The following is a 17,134-nucleotide window of genomic DNA, read 5'->3' as shown; positions in this document are numbered from 1 at the left end:
CACCATTGTACAGTTCAGTCACGTATGTGGAGGAGCCATTCACCAAGTCAACATTCCGGCGACTGGTACCCCCCGCACAGACAGCTCTTCCTCTAAATTCTGGAGAACCTGTTCCCTTTTTCCCAGCACCCCCCCTCCAAGTGACCTAGTTCTGCAAGTGATACAATGCAGCTACTCCCTGGCTGGGAGCCCGACAGGCTAATTGGCTGCACCTTGTTCTGAATTTACACCGATTCAGTGGAAATGAGATGATTCAGTCTGAACGGCATCTGCTGGGAAGTGCAGGGTACACACAGATCATGGTTTCTCCGCAGGGCACGGGCTCTGGTATACAGGAGGTTTAGATCAATGTTCACCAAGTATTCAGACCGGGCACTGCGGAGCACGCTCAGGGCTCTGCACACGCATGTCTCTGCTGGTAGTGGCGGTCTTACAGCTACAGGAGGATGTGTGGCTGCTATAGGCAGCCCCATCCCTGGGGTCCCATACCTGCTGCACCCCCTAGAAAAGTTCCGGCACCATCTCAGAGACTTGGCATCATCAATGTGTAGATCAGGTATATGAAAAAAATAAAAAATAAAGTCATTTTGTTTCTTTTTAAAACCGTTCCAAAACTCTGCCTGCATCTTCTGAGTAATGTGTATGGAGCTTAAGATAGCTTAAGATAGCGCTGCAGAAGATAGCTACGAGCGGGACCGCGCAATAGCATTGCCGTCTTCCGGGGCCATACATACGAAGTGATCAGTGCTTCATCTTCAATGGGGTGTCTGCTGAGCGATGCTAGATCACTCAACAAGATCGCTCAGCACACAGCACTGCACAGTGTTGTGTTAGCGTTGTGTGCTGAGCGATCTGTCAGGGCCATTGGTCTCTGGTGAGAACGCTGGTCCTGCCAGGCGATCTTACTGGGTTTATCCAGCACGAAGAATCTTAATCTCCCAGAGATAGTGACGTGCGGGCCACACATAGCTATGGCCCCTACACACAGAGCGACGTAGGAGGGATTTCCAAACATCTAGTCAGATTGCTTAGGAAATGAGGTTTAAATCGCCCCGTGTGTATACGGATGATGGATACAAAGGTCAGAAGACGAATCTCACCTGAGCACCGCACTGTAAGAAGTTACCAATTGTTGATTTTTATGAGGCTATCCGTGTACGCCCACTACCCACTGTAATGGTCCCAGGTACTCTGTTTGCGGTATCTATGTACAGTGCATCATACTGTACTGTACATACCACTTTATTGGCTGTAAAAGTTGGAGAATGCCATTACACAGCTGCCAGGAATTCCCGTTACTGTCCTTGTACTGCATAGAAGAGAAAGCCGTCCTGTAATCTGGAGAAGCCATAAAATTGGTAAACATGGGTGTCGGGCCGCAGGCTATCAGGTTGCGGTAATACAAACTCATCTTATCGCTCGTACAGCTGTAATGGAATGCAGTCATTTTTTTTTTTTTTGATAAGCAAATATTTTCCACGTCCACCACAGAACCGTAAGTAGAGAGCACAGGTACGAGGTGACCGCAGTCACACAGAGGCATCAAAGTAGTCTGACGTATGAACAAACCATACACAGAGTATGGTTTACTCAGGCTTCCCACCAACCACAAGACGTTCCCAGGGTAACCGAGTAGGATGGGGTTAGGGCCCCAGCACTCAGAACACTGTCAGGGGGCCCGACGGTCAAAAACGGTGGGGTAGGGACATGGGTTACAGATCAAAGGAGCCACAAAAAAAAAATATATAATAATAATAATAATAATAATAATAATATTGATTCCATCTGTAAGTAAGGGCCTGGGTCAGATTTATACATGGTGATGTTTTTTGCAGTTGAGCGATGATCCGCAATCTGCGCATGTATCCAGGGTGGCACTGCGCAGGTTCTAAGGTACCTGATCAACGTCCCCTGCAGTATGGAACTATTTGCAAGTGACAGTCTGGAAGCGCTTAGGGGGCTGTTACGGGAAGTGTCTGCAAAAATGCAGCCCTGTCACCACCATTTTCGGAGCTGGTCTCAGCTTACAAGTGCGTATACAGAATACAAGACTACGTAATACTGCGCAGTCATAGGACTACTCAGATGGAAGGCTTAGTAACCGCCCCCTGCGTCTGTGTGCGCAGTTGCAGATATTTGCGAGGCCCCCCCATCTACAGCGGGATATGGTCGTATTGTCGACCCGACTTAGGTCGACAGTCATTAGGTCAACACCGTTGGGTCGTCAGGCAGCAAGGTCGACAGGGTTCTAGGTCGACATGGGACAAGGTCGACAAATGCGTTAGGTCGACATGGGTTTTTTTTCACTGATTTTTTAGCCGACATGCGGTATTTCATGCCCTACCATCCACTAGGGCGTGGTGGGAGAATAAAATAGTGTGCCCGAAGCATAGCGAGCGATGCGAGGGGCTTAGGTTGACTTCCAACTGTGTCCATGTTGACTGTGTCGACATTCGGGTAAAAAAAACAGTGTAAAAAACCATGTCGACCTTTCCACCTAACCCATGTCGACCTAACGCATTTGTCAACCTAAAACCATGTCGACCTTGTCCCATGTCGACCTAGACACCCATCGACCTTGCTGCCTGTCGACCCAACGGTGTCGACCTAATGACTGTCGACCTAAGTCGGGTCGACAATACGATCCACACCCATCTACAGCACTGGCATATTTTCGCACATAGGGCCTGATTCGGATAACTGGGCTGCGAATTTGCAGCCTGGGCGATTATCGGATGACTGCATGGCCATGGTACGCTGTGTGCATGCATGAGCCGTCCATGCCAAGGCAGCCAGCGATGGGTAGCGATTGACACCTGTGGCTGTTTGGGGCTCAATAGATACGTACGGGATCGCAGCAGATAACACATCAGCATCATCTCTGCAGCAGCCTCCCGGGTCCCGCTACTGCATACCTTGGGGTAGATAAATATGGGGACACTGAAGCCACCAATCTTCTACCTAAAACACATCATTCAGGTTTAAATCAACAGACAACCCAATGAGACGTGCGGCTTCAGAGATGGCGCCGATTGCACGGTCTATGGGCGACGGTATCGTCACCGGGCAACTTACCATGCAAAAGGATTATACAAGGATACAGCCCAGTGACAGGTTTATCTGGATAAACAGGTTCATGTGGGAAAGTTCAGCATCGTAATGAAATGTCCGGATATTCTCCTGCATGTATGTAGAATGTCAGTCATTGAGATTAAATAGTTAATATAGTTATTTTTAGCCTGAAATTAGCTCCACTATAATGAAAAGGAAAACACTGCGAGTCTGACACACCCAAGTAAGTTTACACACACGTTCTACCAATGACGTACGCCACAAAGCCACTGATTTCTGTATAGCACAATAGCATACTATGGGAGTGTAATTCCTGTAATAGAATGAGGCCCTACCATCGCTAACTTTTTTTTTTTTTTTTTTAAGGTCCAGCAGCCAATCAGCTGTAAGCATTCATTTGTGTTTTCCCTTAGGTAATGGAAGCAAGAATCCCATTGGCTACTGTAGCCTGTTGCACAATTTGCACCCAGACGCAGTTTTAGTGAAGGATTTTTAAAGTAAATGAAAAAGAATAAAAAATAAAATAAAGCTTCGCTAGTATTAAAATTGCTCCATTATATCCTGCGGCAGAAAATAAACGCCAGAAAATTGGATATTGACAAATCACTGCTCACAACAATTACCCCTAAGTTGCCGATTTCTCCGTCATGTGATTAAAATCCGAATCAATCCCCGATACCGTTTATTGGGAAAACAAATGTGAGGCAATTTGGGGCCAAATGTTCTAGATGTAATAGTGTATTTTATGGGCTCCGCACCCATCAGGAAACATGGCGACTTTTGCTAAAAAAAATAAATACTCATTGATTTTAATCCCGCCCACCACGTGAAACACAAAGTACAATTGGCGTGTCTCATCGTGCAGGATCACCTCAGACATGTAATTTTGGAGGACCCTAACTAGGACAAATACCCAGGTACTAAATGACCCTGTGTGTGTATAATTAGCCAATGTATTGTGCTCTGCCTTGTTACCATAGGTGGAAACTTCTGACCAGGAGATTTTGGAAATGTACTTCGAGACAGACATTCCAATTTCAGGGCACTGTCTCGACCATTGTGAGGTTTCAGGGCTATTGGGGCGGCATTCTGCCAGGAGATTTTAAAAAGGAAGGGGGCACAAGGGTGGCCTAAAAGGGACAAACACCCCTAGCACACATGGCTACCACCCCTGTCAGATGTGGTCACAATAAATACAGTTCAAGTGTTGGGATTGCCAGCGGTCACTAATTAATGGGGGGTGTTTATAATTTACTGCAATAATAAATGGGCACCCAATGAAGCAATTCAATTGTTTTGGGCATCCTTTCACTATAGCACCTTATTAGACTGGTTTTAGCCGCATAAAGCAGTTACCTACTGGGCACCAAAGTATCATTTGGGGGCAGTATTCTCTCATTCAGCTCGCCACCCCTAGGCTGCAACCTGAAATACCAGAGCCAGCAGATATTCACACCCAAACGGTGTGACAATTGAATTGTTCGAACAGGTGCCCAGAACAGGCAGCTGTTGCGAAAAGCAATTGAATTTCTCTCAAGGACTATGAATTTAAGTCGACATTCTTAAGAGGGGTGAAGCTGCTGCAGACCTGTTGCTGTAGAAACTCCACCTGCCATAAAGATGCAGACGCACCTGCATCCAACTCAAAGTTGGGGTGGGTCTTACCATGAAAGGTATTGAATTCTGTGCATGGGTCATCTCTGCACCTGAAGCATATCATAATCTGGGACATAGCGGGGCAGAGTTCGGAGCATGTATGTATTATAAAAGGTGCAAAAACCGGAGCATGAACCATGTTGCAATGATTAAGGGGGAAATACATTTACTATTGTGCATGCAGGGTAAATACTCTCTAATTCTGCATGTAGCCCACAAAGACAGCTTTATTCTTACACTGCAATTTATATTTGATATCGGTCACACATGTCCCAAAGTTAATGATCTCTGCACATCTCACTTCTGCGCCCCCCCTGCTGTGTTACCAGAGGTAGATTAAGAGAAGGTGTGGTCTCATACACCGGCTCCCCACCTCCCACTGGCGCAGTGGGGGGTAGGGAGCAAAATGGTGACGCCAGAGTTTGTTACTTTACAGTTTAATTTCACTTTAATAATTTCAAGAATAAAAACAAATTCCACAAAATGTTGGGCATTTACTAATCAATCATCAATGTGCCCAAATGTTACCAAAAAAAAAAAAAGGAAGTGTATAAAAGTAATACATGTGAGACGGAAGTACATTGAAGAAAAGAATTCTATACTGAAGAACAGTACCTCCCCAGGGGGCCCCACTAAGAGCCCGATTGTTACAGACTCCTTGTCGGATCAAGTCCCAGAGAAACTTGACCGGGTTTATACTAGGGATGTTCACCGGCCACTTTTCGGGTTTTGGGTTTTGGGTTCTGATTACCTTGAGGTTTTGGGTTCTAATGGGTTTTGGCAAAACACCTCCTAAGTGTTTTGTGTTTGGATTTATTTGGGTTTTGGGTTCTGATTTTTTTGTTAAAAAAAGCCTAAAAACAGCTAAAATGGCAGAATTTGGTGGTTTTTTTGCTCCTACGCTATATTGACCTCAATAACATTCATTTACACTCATTTCCAGTGTATTCTGAACACCTCACACCTCACAATATTGTTTTTATTGCCAAAGTTTGCACTGAGGTAGCTGGATAACTATGCTAAGCCACACAAGTGTGCGGCACAAACACGTGGCTCATGTAAGAGTGGCACTGCAGCGGCAGACATGATGGCAGTTTAAAAAAATAGGCCCATAAAAGATACCTATCTGGCTTGATCATGCACTGTTTACCATGTGCAGCCAAGGAGCGGTGGGCATTTTGTGCAGCACAGAGTTTGTCTGCAAGTGTGTAACTGTTTCGATCACTTTAACATCCAACAAGACCCCTATCTGGCTTGATTGTGATTATGATTATTTATAATTAATTTCATCTGATTTTTAATTTGGTGATTAGTAATATTATTCATTTATTATTTATTATTACCATTCGTCTCGTCAATCATTGCCTAATGGGTGGAGGGGAGGGGGCTAATCAATGACTAGGTGGCAGCTGGAAGAGTTCTATCTGGCTGCGACTTCTGTAACTCTATTGATCGCTAGGGTGGATTCAGGTGATCTGGCTCGCTAGGCGGGTGTTCCCTTTGCTCACTGCTTCACATGCGTCCCTCGTGAAGCTGTGCGCTCTGTCGAGGAGGATGTCCTTTGCCGGTAGAGAAGTACTGATCTTCTCTCAAGGTGTTACGACTCGTAGCTGCACTCCCCTGCTACAACCTCAAAACAAGCACCAAGACCCCTATCTGGCTTGATTGTGCACTGTTTACACAGTGCAGCCGAGGAGCAGTGGGCGATTGGTGCAGCAATCAATTACTCTCATTAGTGGAATGCAATCAGTTGTATGCATTTAAAAGACAAGTCCCTCATACGAATGACTCTCAGCAGTGGGCACCAGACCAGACAGGTAGATGAAGCAGTACTAGACACCACACGGTAGATAAGTCAGTACTAGGCACAAGACCGGTAGATAAGGCAGTACTAGGAAGTACTAGGCACCAGACGGTAGATACGGTAGTACTAGGCAGTGGGCACTAGACCAGACAGGTAGATGAGGCAGTATTAGTTGTGTGTGTATCTGTTTTGGTCAGTTTAATATTTAACAAGACCCCTATCTGGCTTGATTGTGATTATGATTGATTGATTATTAATTAATTTTTTGATGTGATTGATTCATGGTCGAAACCCCGTTTAACAACCTGGTTGATCCTGACCCTGATGTGCAGTTTGTCTCTGTGCTGAAAGATCCCAATCTCAAATGGCAGACTGAACAACCTGTGGATAGCCATATTTCAAAAAATGTGAATGGGCTTGTGTGGCAGCCCACTACAGGATACCCCCTGTGCCCCTGGAGTGCCCCCAAAGAAGTTTAATTGCAGCCAATGCTGCTCAGAGGAAAACTGCAGGGATGTGAGGGGTTAAACAGCCCCAGCTCAGTCCACGTGCAGGGAGCCTGACACCCCCGATTGGCTGCCCAGGGATTGTGGCAGTCCACCCCTGGTGTACTCTTGTGCCCCCAAAGAGATTTTAATTGCAGCCAATGCTGCTCAGAGGAAAACCTCCTTTGCTTGTGGAAGCTGCAGGTCTGTGAGGGGTTAACAGACTCAGCTAGTGTCCTAGTGTCCCAGCTCCCCTGCACATGAGACAGGAAGCTGGGAGGTCAGAGGTGATCCCAGCAGCAGTGTGTGAGAGAGAGAGAAAGTGTGCAGAGGGGTGAAGAGCTTGTATCCTGAGCCAGGAAGCATGCAGACAGAGATGCTGTGCAGAGAGAAGCACACATCTGAGACCAGGCACTGGGAGCAAGGACCCAGCAGTTAATGACAGCCAGCACTGCTGACCAGAAGAAGGGGTGAGCAGCATGTGAAGGGAGATAGAGCCCAGTAGGAGTGACTGCAGAGACCTACAGCACGGAACTAGGCAGAGAGGGACATTGCCGCCCATCTGGGAGTCACCCAGAGGACCACACAGCACCCAAGACAGGCAGTGGCCAGCCAGGAGTCGTGACCAGCAGGAGCTGGCAACTGCAGCTGATTGTTCAGGTACTGGGGTGTTGGATACCCCCACTAACAGGACTGCCTGTTTGCCTCTGATACAGGAGATTGCCCTAAGGGATGGGAATCTGCCTGCCCCTCTTAGAGAGGATTTTTGATCACTTTTGTTATACATAAAAGTAGTGTGCACACTAAGTTATGGCCTAATCACCTTGTGAGGATTTCCTTCGCGGGACCGTTATTCAAATTCAGGAACTGTGTTGTTTTGCACCAGGGACTACCGCGCAGTGTATATAGGGTGCATAGCGCCACTTGGCGGACATGTTGTGACGTAATATTATTCTGTCATATTGTTATTGTTGTGATGTAATTTTTTGCGTAATCGTTCTCTCTTTAATCTGGTCATTGATTAGTTATAGCTTTAATTACTGAATGATATAAAGTGACTGTTTTGCATAAGTACGTGAGTGTATTGCAGCAACCCATTTACATATCTCCTTTAAATAAATATTTGTTGCTGCTAGCCGTAGTAGCCTTGTCTTTTGTGGGTTCTCCTTGGGTTGTGCCATTCCCTGCCACAGGTTCTCCGGAAGAAGCCGTGAGGAATCCAGAAGCTGCCGCCGTAATCAGCTCCAGATTCAGGTACTATTTTGCACCACACTGTTACAGGGGCACTGGCACAGGAGCGCAAAAGGAGAGGTCAGAGGTGAAATGAAACTGTGCCGGAGGAGGGTTTGCAGCAGCGTGAGAGAGGATGACACGTGCTTAGAGAGAGAAGACAGGCTGGGCACCCTAAAGATCCACAGAGAGGAGAGCAGCAGAGTGCGCAGCCTGGAAGCGTGCAGAAGTGAGACCCGCTAGAGAGGAGAGAGCCGGGCAGCGTTTCCGTGCAGGAGACCCGGCGGTGATGGACAGCAGCGCACACAGAGAGAGCCAGCAGCCAGCATCATGAGGGAGGCAAGAGGGAAGCCGTGAGGAATCCAGAAGCTGCCGCCGTAATCAGCTCCAGATTCAGGTACTATTTTGCACCACACAGTTACAGGGGCACTGGCACAGGAGCGCAAAAGGAGAGGTCAGAGGTGAAATGAAACTGTGCCGGAGGAGACACCAGGGACACCAGGGAGACACCAGGGAGACGCTACCGGCCGGAGCCGGCAAAAGCAGCAGAGTACAAGGGTGCCCTACCCCCACTCAGCCTGTACCCTTCCTGCCCCAGCCCTGACTCCCCCAAGTCAGGGAGATCACATTCTCACCCATAAAGATGGTGACACAATTTTAAAAGAGGACAGAGAACAATCTCATGCACATGAGACCACTGTGCTTGATACAAGACAGACCAGAGTCCACCTAAAGGTGTCGGCTAGTACAGCATCCCTAAAAGTCTCAAGGCTCCAAAAAAAATTAGGCAGTGAGCCCCTGACCAGACAGGTACAGCAGTATTAGGCAGTGAGCCCCAGATCAGACAGGTAGATACGGCAGTATTAGGCAGTGAGCCCCAGACCAGACGGTACATACGGCAGTATAGCCAGTGAGCCCCAGACCACAAAGGTAGAGATATACAGCAGTATTTAATTATTTATTAGCCAGTGAGCCCCAGACCAGACGGTACATACGGCAGTATAGGCAGTGAGCCCCAGACCACAAAGGTAGAGATATACGGCAGTATTTAATTATTTATTAGGCAGGCAGTATTTAATTATTTATTAGCCAGTGAGCCCCAGACCACAGACCGCTAGACTGGCAGATTCAGTGCAGGCAGCAGTGCAGCACCAGTGGACTATATATATATTTATATTTAATATAATTAATTAATAATTATATATATAATAAATGGCACAGCACAGCACCAGAGGTATGCCCCAGCACAGAGGAGACAGTACTACAGGCAGGTACACAGTTAGACTGTTCTCCTAAGCAGAGGAGAACATAGTACACAGCAGCACTGAGGGAGACAGCCCTAGCAAATAAAATAATTAATTACAGCACAGTTCACCAGAGGTAGACCGCACAGAGGAGACAGTAGTACTACAAGTACACAGTTAGACTGTTGTCCTAAGCTGAGAACAGAGTACACAGCAGCACTGAGGGAGACAGCCCCAGCAAATAAAATAATCAATTACAGGCAGCACAGCACACCAGAGGTAGACCGCACAGAGGAGACAGTAGTACTACAAGTACACAGTTAGACTACTACACAGCAGCACTGAGAGACAGCACCAGCGATTGCAAAAGCTCAAGGACAAGCTCAAGTTTAAGCCCCAGCAGCAGCACCAACACACCCTCTCCCAACCCACTACTTAACTGGAGTGAAGATGGCGGGGGCGCGGCAGCTGCTTATAAAGCCTCGCGAAATCCGACGCCGGGAGATGACGTTCTAATCACGCGGACGGACCGAGTCAGGCGGGAATCTCCGAGCGCTGCTCGGAATCGGGCTCGGAATGATGACGTCCGTGGGGGCTCGGATCTCTGATATCCGAGCCCGCACATCTCTAGTTTATACACGGTTGAATAGAACAATGCGAGTCAAGTGGTCCCAGTACTGCAGCAATGAGCGGATCAATGAGCCCATTCACATACGTGTAATTAGGGGTCATTTAATATGCTGCAGTGGGGTAATCAGCCTGGCTGCACGACTGCGCTACACCGGAGGGGGGAGATGACGTATCTAGATAACCATCCTTAGTTGCACAGCTGACTAATGGTTCTAATTATCCCCAGGATACATTGCACTCCATTATAGTACATTCCTATAATCACGCTCCTTCCCAAAATTCACTTAGCTGTGACAATTTGAAGGAGTCAGTTATTGCTGTCCAAAAGGGCCGGTTTATCAATATGTCGCTTTGGCTAGCTAAAAGTCTGATTAATGATTTATCCAGCATGATTTATCCCAATAAATAATCCCAGAGCAGCAAAGGGTTAATTTACCACTTTGTCAGACCAGCCTTTGCCAATGAGCCGCCTTCCGCATTCACAGTACAATGGAACTTAAAGTCCAGACTTTCAGCTTCACTCATAGGAACACAAAAGGCACGGCTAAATAAACAATGATGTAACCAGTTCTCTTCAGAGGTCACACAATGAATCGCTCAGAGCCCACCTGTATATAAGAAAAGTGTTCACACAGATGGGAAAATTTAATTTAAATTCAATTTGAAGGCCTACCGGTAAATCGTCCGTATCAAAACAAAAGCTTCATCATGAAGATCAATGTGCATTCAGAGCAAGTCAGAGACCGGGTTGTTTACAAGCACCAATAAGGAAGGATATAAGAAGAACTCCAGGGGGTAAAATTACTTAGAAGGTGGACCTCAACATAATACGGTGTTCTGTCTTATCAGATTCAGCATATTTCCACATGAGGATATTGAGGAAAATCCAGACCAGGTTTTAGAGCAGCAGCAGGAAAATAAGATCCAGTCCAGGTTTCCTAACTGATGTGATCAGGGTTTGGCTGATTAAGCAGCACCTGTTGCTTTCTGATATAAGTGTTTCCAGGGCAGGTGGTTATGGTGGAATAGCAGCCCAGGTGATAGGCCGGGGTGTGGCCTACGGAATGGACCACTGGAACACTGTCAGGAGATTGTACAATGCTATGACACCTGTATGCTGCAATGCTGTAACCATCCTTGCCTATGCGGTGTACCCGGTATGCTGTTTACCTGCTACAAGATTTATCCAGAGTATGTGATTCCTTGTCATATTATATCAGCCAACAAGTGAGGGAATAACTCAGGTAGTCACCGAGTACCGGGACATCAGGGTAGCTCCATCATTATGTATTTATTGAAGGTTTCCACATGAAGAGCGGATTGCTTTCACCTCATAAGTGACAGCTAAGATCTACCAAATGCCTGATGACTGGACATAATGGAAATATTCAGCTACAAATGAAATTAATGTAAATTACAGAAGCATAAAGTAAGAAAAATCCCCTTTTCTATGATCCCCAAAAGGACTGGGGTTTCTGCCACCACTGTACCCCACATTAAAGACCACGGACAGCTCACCTGCTGGGGCAGCCCCAATAGAGGACGGGACATGGGAGATAACGCCGGAAGCACAGAATGAGCCACCCATTGCCAGTATTTCTTACATAGAGATCCCTCCATCCCGGAGACGCTGAGAAGATCAGGACATAAAGATCTCAGTGGGTTCCGTTATGCTGGAGAGCTCTGCAAACCAGCATCAGCACAGCCAAAAAGCACCGTTCCTGCCTCTTTATCCACGCGGTAAAGGCCTCATTATCCTCACTTCCCGGCTAATACAGCGGCACAGTGCGGTTCTAATGGATTGAACCCATTACTGGCCTAATAGCTTCATTCATTTATTTATGTATTTATCCATGCATAGTAGTGTACACCAGCCACTAGCAACCTGACTCTAGGGAGCTGCCATCTTGCTTTCCTCAAAATATCACCTGACACAGTCTGAATGTAAATATGGTCAACATTTGTGGCACCCCATACATTTAACTACACCATGTACAGTCCACTAAGTCCTGATAAAGAGGAATTCAGAAAAGCTCTGGGATATAGACCCAAACAGCTAAGGATAATAACAATTGGAAAACACAATACAAGGTAAAAAGTTCATGAGAGATACACACACAGGCCTACTGTATATAGAAAGCTTGCCATGGCAATTAGTTACTGGCACCTTTTCAGCAATTCTGATCAATAAAACAAATGGGTAGATTAGACTGTGAAACAAATTAAACTTTAACAAAGTGTGAGATAAATTGTCAGTGCTCACATGACTTCGATCGCCCAATGAATGATCATTTTAATGTTTACAGAGGCCATTTTTATATTCCCTTTTCCTTTGTCACAATACTGTAGACCAGGCATTCCCAACCACAGTCCTCAAGGCACACCAACAGTACAGGTTTTAGTGATATCCAGGCTTTAGCACAGGTGACTTAATTAGTACCTGAGTGATTCTGATTAAACCATCTGTGCTGAAGCCTGGATATCACTAAAACCTGCACTGTTGGTGTGCCTTGAGGACCGTGGTTGGGAAAGCCTGCTGTAGACCATCGGAGGTGCCATGATCACCAAACACAAGATCTCTTAAGGGTACAGGGCCATCTCCAAAAACCTTGGACTCTGGGTGAAATTTAATAGAATGACAGATTCAGAAAGTGAGTCATTTGGTAAGAAATCTCCAGGTTTTTTTCTTAAAGCGGCAATCATTTACACTGCAAAACCAGTTTGATTTTGAATTGTAAGTGATTGCCGCTTTAAAAAAAAAAAGCCTGAAGATTTCTTACCAAATCACTCATACCCCTTTCACATTCGCACACCCGGGTCATACCCGGGAATGTGTTCCCGGATGCTTCCCGGGACGGTACCCTTTCACACTGGCCACCCGACCCCGAATGAAGTTGGGCGGGTGGCGTCATCTGGAGGCTTGGCCAGGGCGGCGCTGGAAGGTGTCAGCTGACCCAGAATACCAGTGTCGATTCCGGAATCTACCCAGGTCAGGACCTGGGTAGAGATCCCTGAATGCCAAACACGGGATATTCGTCCAAGACACTTTCACACGGAGCTAAATCCCGGGTTGATGCGTGCTCATGTGCAAAAACCCAGGATATTTTTGCAAGTGTGAAAGGGGTATCACTTTCTGAATCTCTCACACTATTAAATTTTACCCTCTGTTTCACCAGTGTGCAATGGGCCGAATTTAGCATGGAACAGAGAATTGCTAATGTCACAATTTGGCGATTTTAGCAATTCTGCTCAAGCACGGCGTGGTGTGAATTGTTAAAAATCGCCAAATTGCAATACTCTGTTCCACCTGAACTACCAGGACTTAAACTGCAGTCAGATTCTGGAAAATGCGACCGCCATTTAAGTGATGGTGATGTGACATTGGGTGGGGTGCGTTCTGGATAATGGAGTGTCCGGACCATTTTCTGGGCAGTGCTCAACAGCTGTGTGGCGTCACATACAGTCAATGCGAGCCAAAGACAGCCCTGTGCATTTTAGAAAGGAGATTGCATAATTTTGCAATCGCACAGCAGGGATTTGGAGGCAGATATGCCCTGTTCTGGGTGGGACCCCACATGCTAGTGAAGGCAGTTTTTCGCAAAACCACAACAACTTTAGCTGAATTAGGCCCAATGTTCTTAAGATGTTTGCTAATCATGGAACTGTGAAGAACCTCTCTGGGAACGGGTAAAAGAGGAAACTCCATGGGAAAAGGTTTTAGAGGCTGGTACAAACAATGGCAATAAACATCTTCAAACCATTACACGGATGGTGTAATGGTTAGCATTACTGCCTCACAGCACTGAGGTCATGGGTTCCACTCCCACCATGGCTCTACCTGTGTGGAGTTTGTATATTCTCCCCGTACTTGCGTGGGTTTCCTCCGGGTACTCCGCTTTCCTTCCACAATCCAAAATATACTGGTAGGCTAATTGGCTCCCAAAAAATTAACCCTAGAATGTCTGTGTGTGTGTACATGTGGTAGGGAATATAGATTGTAAGCTCCACTGGGGCAGGGACTGATGTGAATGTTCAACTATACTCTGTACAGCGCTGCGGAATATGTGTGCGCTATATAAGAAACTGATAATAAATAAATCTAAAAAGAGGAGAAGACTGGAACAAGGCGGAATGACGGTAACCTGTACCATACACCTCAACTAAGCAGGTGATTGAGACCTGATCACACGCTGAGTATGTTGTGGGCTACTCCCAAACTCCACACACAAATCATTCCATATTGAGCGGCTTGGATATGGATTTGCTTCTAATCGCCATCTGCGCAATTTTCACAAGCCATGCACAGCAAAATTGCAGGTGGCTTGCACAGGGCGGGATATTCCTATAGCTGGGTGGCGTATACATGATCGCAGGACTGCAAATTAGCACCCCAGCGATCAGGTCTGAATATCCGACTATGCCAAGAACGGCTTTATGGACGATGGCCAAGGGAGGACCCGACTGCTGGAAAAAAAGGCATACAAATTAAGGACTGAGGGCCAGATGCGCTAAGCTTCAAAAGTGATAAAATGGAGAGGAGATAAACAACCAACCAATCAGCTCCTGTCTGACATTTTCAAACACAGTCTGTGACACGGCAGGCAGGAGCTGATTGGTTGGCTGTTTATCACTCTCCATGTTATCACTAGTGAAGCTTAGTGCATCTGGCCCTGAGTGTTTTAAAAATGTAATGAAAATATATTGAAGCAAAAAAAGCATAAAGGACTGATCTTTGACAAACTCCAATCCCACTGGACAAATGTCCTGTGGACAGAACAAACCAAATACAAGTCTTCGGCGATGTAGACCAACGATTTGCTTATAGGCGACAAAGTAAATCTTTTTAGGAGAACCCCCTACCTATGATTGCCTCTAGTATTGGAGGACGAGAAGATTATAGATGGCTGCCAGTATTTAGCCATAGTAATTTGGGTGTGGATCGTTTTATCGACCACACTTGTCGACAGTCATTAGGTTGACACCGTTGGGTCGACAGGTGGGAAGGTCGACATGTTTTTCTTACTGGTTTTTTTTTTACCCGAATGTCGACACAGTTGACAAAGACGCAGTTGGAATTCAACCGCATCCCCTCGCTTCGCTCGCTATGCTTCGTGTACGGTGCCTCGCTGCGCTCGGCACACTATTTTATTCTCCCACCACGCCCTAGTGGATGGTAGGGCATGAAATACCGCCTGTCGGCACATGTCGGCTCAAAAAACAGTAAAAAAAAAAAAAACATGTCGACCTTCCGACCTAGGTCGACCTTCACCTATGTCTACCTAGATACCTGTCCGACCTAAGTGGTGTCGACAATACGACCGTATCCCAGTCATTTACTGTCTGCCTCAGGAAGCGAAACCAAATCCTCATTCTGTTGAGGTAAATTAAATAATATTGTAATCAGGGGTTAAAGTGAGGGGGAACGGAGTGGAACTGAGTTCCACCACCTCTAATGGGGAGGTGGAACATTTTAACCTCCACATTGGTCCTGCACAGTAGTTCTCACAGAAAAGCATTCTAGTTTGCAGGGGGATACCAAAAACCTACCACTGGCCCAGGCTCTGCCTAATGGGTGGAGGGGAGGGGGGTAATTAGGTGGCATAGAGAAAGGAGTTCCCCCACCTCTGCATGACCACTTTAAGCCCTGATTGTAATAATTAAATAAAGGGCCTTATTCTGGTTCACTCTCAGAGACAAATTCCTTCTCAAATGGACAAAACCATGTGCACTGCAGGTGGGGCAGATGTAACATGTGTGGAGAGATTTAGATTTGGGTGCGTTGTTTCTGTGCAGGGAAAATATTGACTGCTTTATTTCTACACTGAAATATAGATCTCACTTTGAAGTAAAAGCCCACCCAAATCTAATTCTATCTGCACATGTTACGTCTGTCCCACCTGCTGTGCACATGGTGTTCTCCATCTGAGAAGGAACCAGAATAAGGCCCAAAGTGATGTTACCCATAGCAACCAGATTCTGTCTATCCTTTCTCTATTGCATCATAAAAAATGATAATCGGGTTGGTTTGCTATGGGTTACATCACTTCTTTTAATTTTTAGAAGATTTATTAAATTTACCCCACAGAATCCATGATAAGACACGGACCTATATGTTTTTGCAGCAGCAGTGTTCTGGAAAGAGGCTGATTATTGGGGATTTAGTTTTGCTTTCCTGAGGCAGGTGGTAAATTACCGCGGCTACTGAATACCCCCCATAATCTATTTAAACTACGCTGTGCTAGTATCGATTTTACATTTCTGTCATCTTTCTGACTGGGCCCTAAAACTCATCAGGGAACAGTCTGTGAACCCCAATTACTAGTTTCACACCTGTGCTTTACAGTACAGTGCCGCAGTTCTATATTACCAGACATATATTGTGACTTCCAGGACAGACACAATAACAAAATCCATGTTCAGGAATCAGTGAGTGTCACTTAATCTGCAACAATTTATTAATTAGAAGGTGAATGAAAGGTGTTCCGCCTCTACAGGGAGAACCTGAGAATTATATTCAATGCTTCCTCCATAAAGGCAATTGGCCAGAAATGTTCTGTGAAATCTGAAGCATGTTGCAGCTAACTGTCTCCAAGGTGAAAACCGGTCTTGCTGCGTTCCCTACCCACACACACAGTTAAAGATGTTCTTTACTTTATGTACCAACGTAGCCTTTGTCATCCCAAAGTGATATTTTAAGATACCCCAGGTAATTAACCCCGAAACCATTTTATAAGCTCTATTACCAGCAGAAACTGCAGTACAAATATAACATTACTTAATTTTGGTATAATATAATGTGTGCCAAGTTAAAAAGAAGACCCTTTTGGGATTACTCTAGCTCCATCTAGAACTTTGTTTGCAGCAGCTGGTGTATACAATTTTGGCCGTTAAAAATTACCATCTACCCTCCCCACTGAATGGGTGTAGGAATTCAATAATGACGCCAAGGATAGCCAGTGTCCAGTAATGGCTCCCCATTCTTACCAGTCTCTTATAACAATGGGGGTTATCCA

The 17,134-nt window shown here is 45.9% G+C and overlaps 1 protein-coding gene across 1 annotated transcript in view; it reads right to left on the bottom strand.

Moving 5' to 3' along the window:
* Positions 1 to 1,411, bottom strand: part of ATP2C2 (ATPase secretory pathway Ca2+ transporting 2) — a 57,804-nt gene extending 56,393 nt beyond the window's left edge. Inside the window, exon 1 of the mRNA XM_083163734.1 lies at positions 1,239 to 1,411. Within this exon, the coding sequence (XP_083019860.1) occupies positions 1,239 to 1,411 (173 nt within the window). The remainder of the gene's footprint in view (positions 1 to 1,238) is intronic.
* Between the last annotated feature and the right edge of the window lie 15,723 nt (positions 1,412 to 17,134).

The sequence above is a fragment of the Crinia signifera genome, chromosome 11 (assembly GCF_055691185.1).
Source record: "Crinia signifera chromosome 11, ASM5569118v1, whole genome shotgun sequence".
Lineage (NCBI taxonomy): Eukaryota > Metazoa > Chordata > Amphibia > Anura > Myobatrachidae > Crinia > Crinia signifera.
The sequence above is the reverse complement of the archived record's forward strand: the minus strand, read 5'-3'. Positions and strand labels throughout refer to the sequence as shown.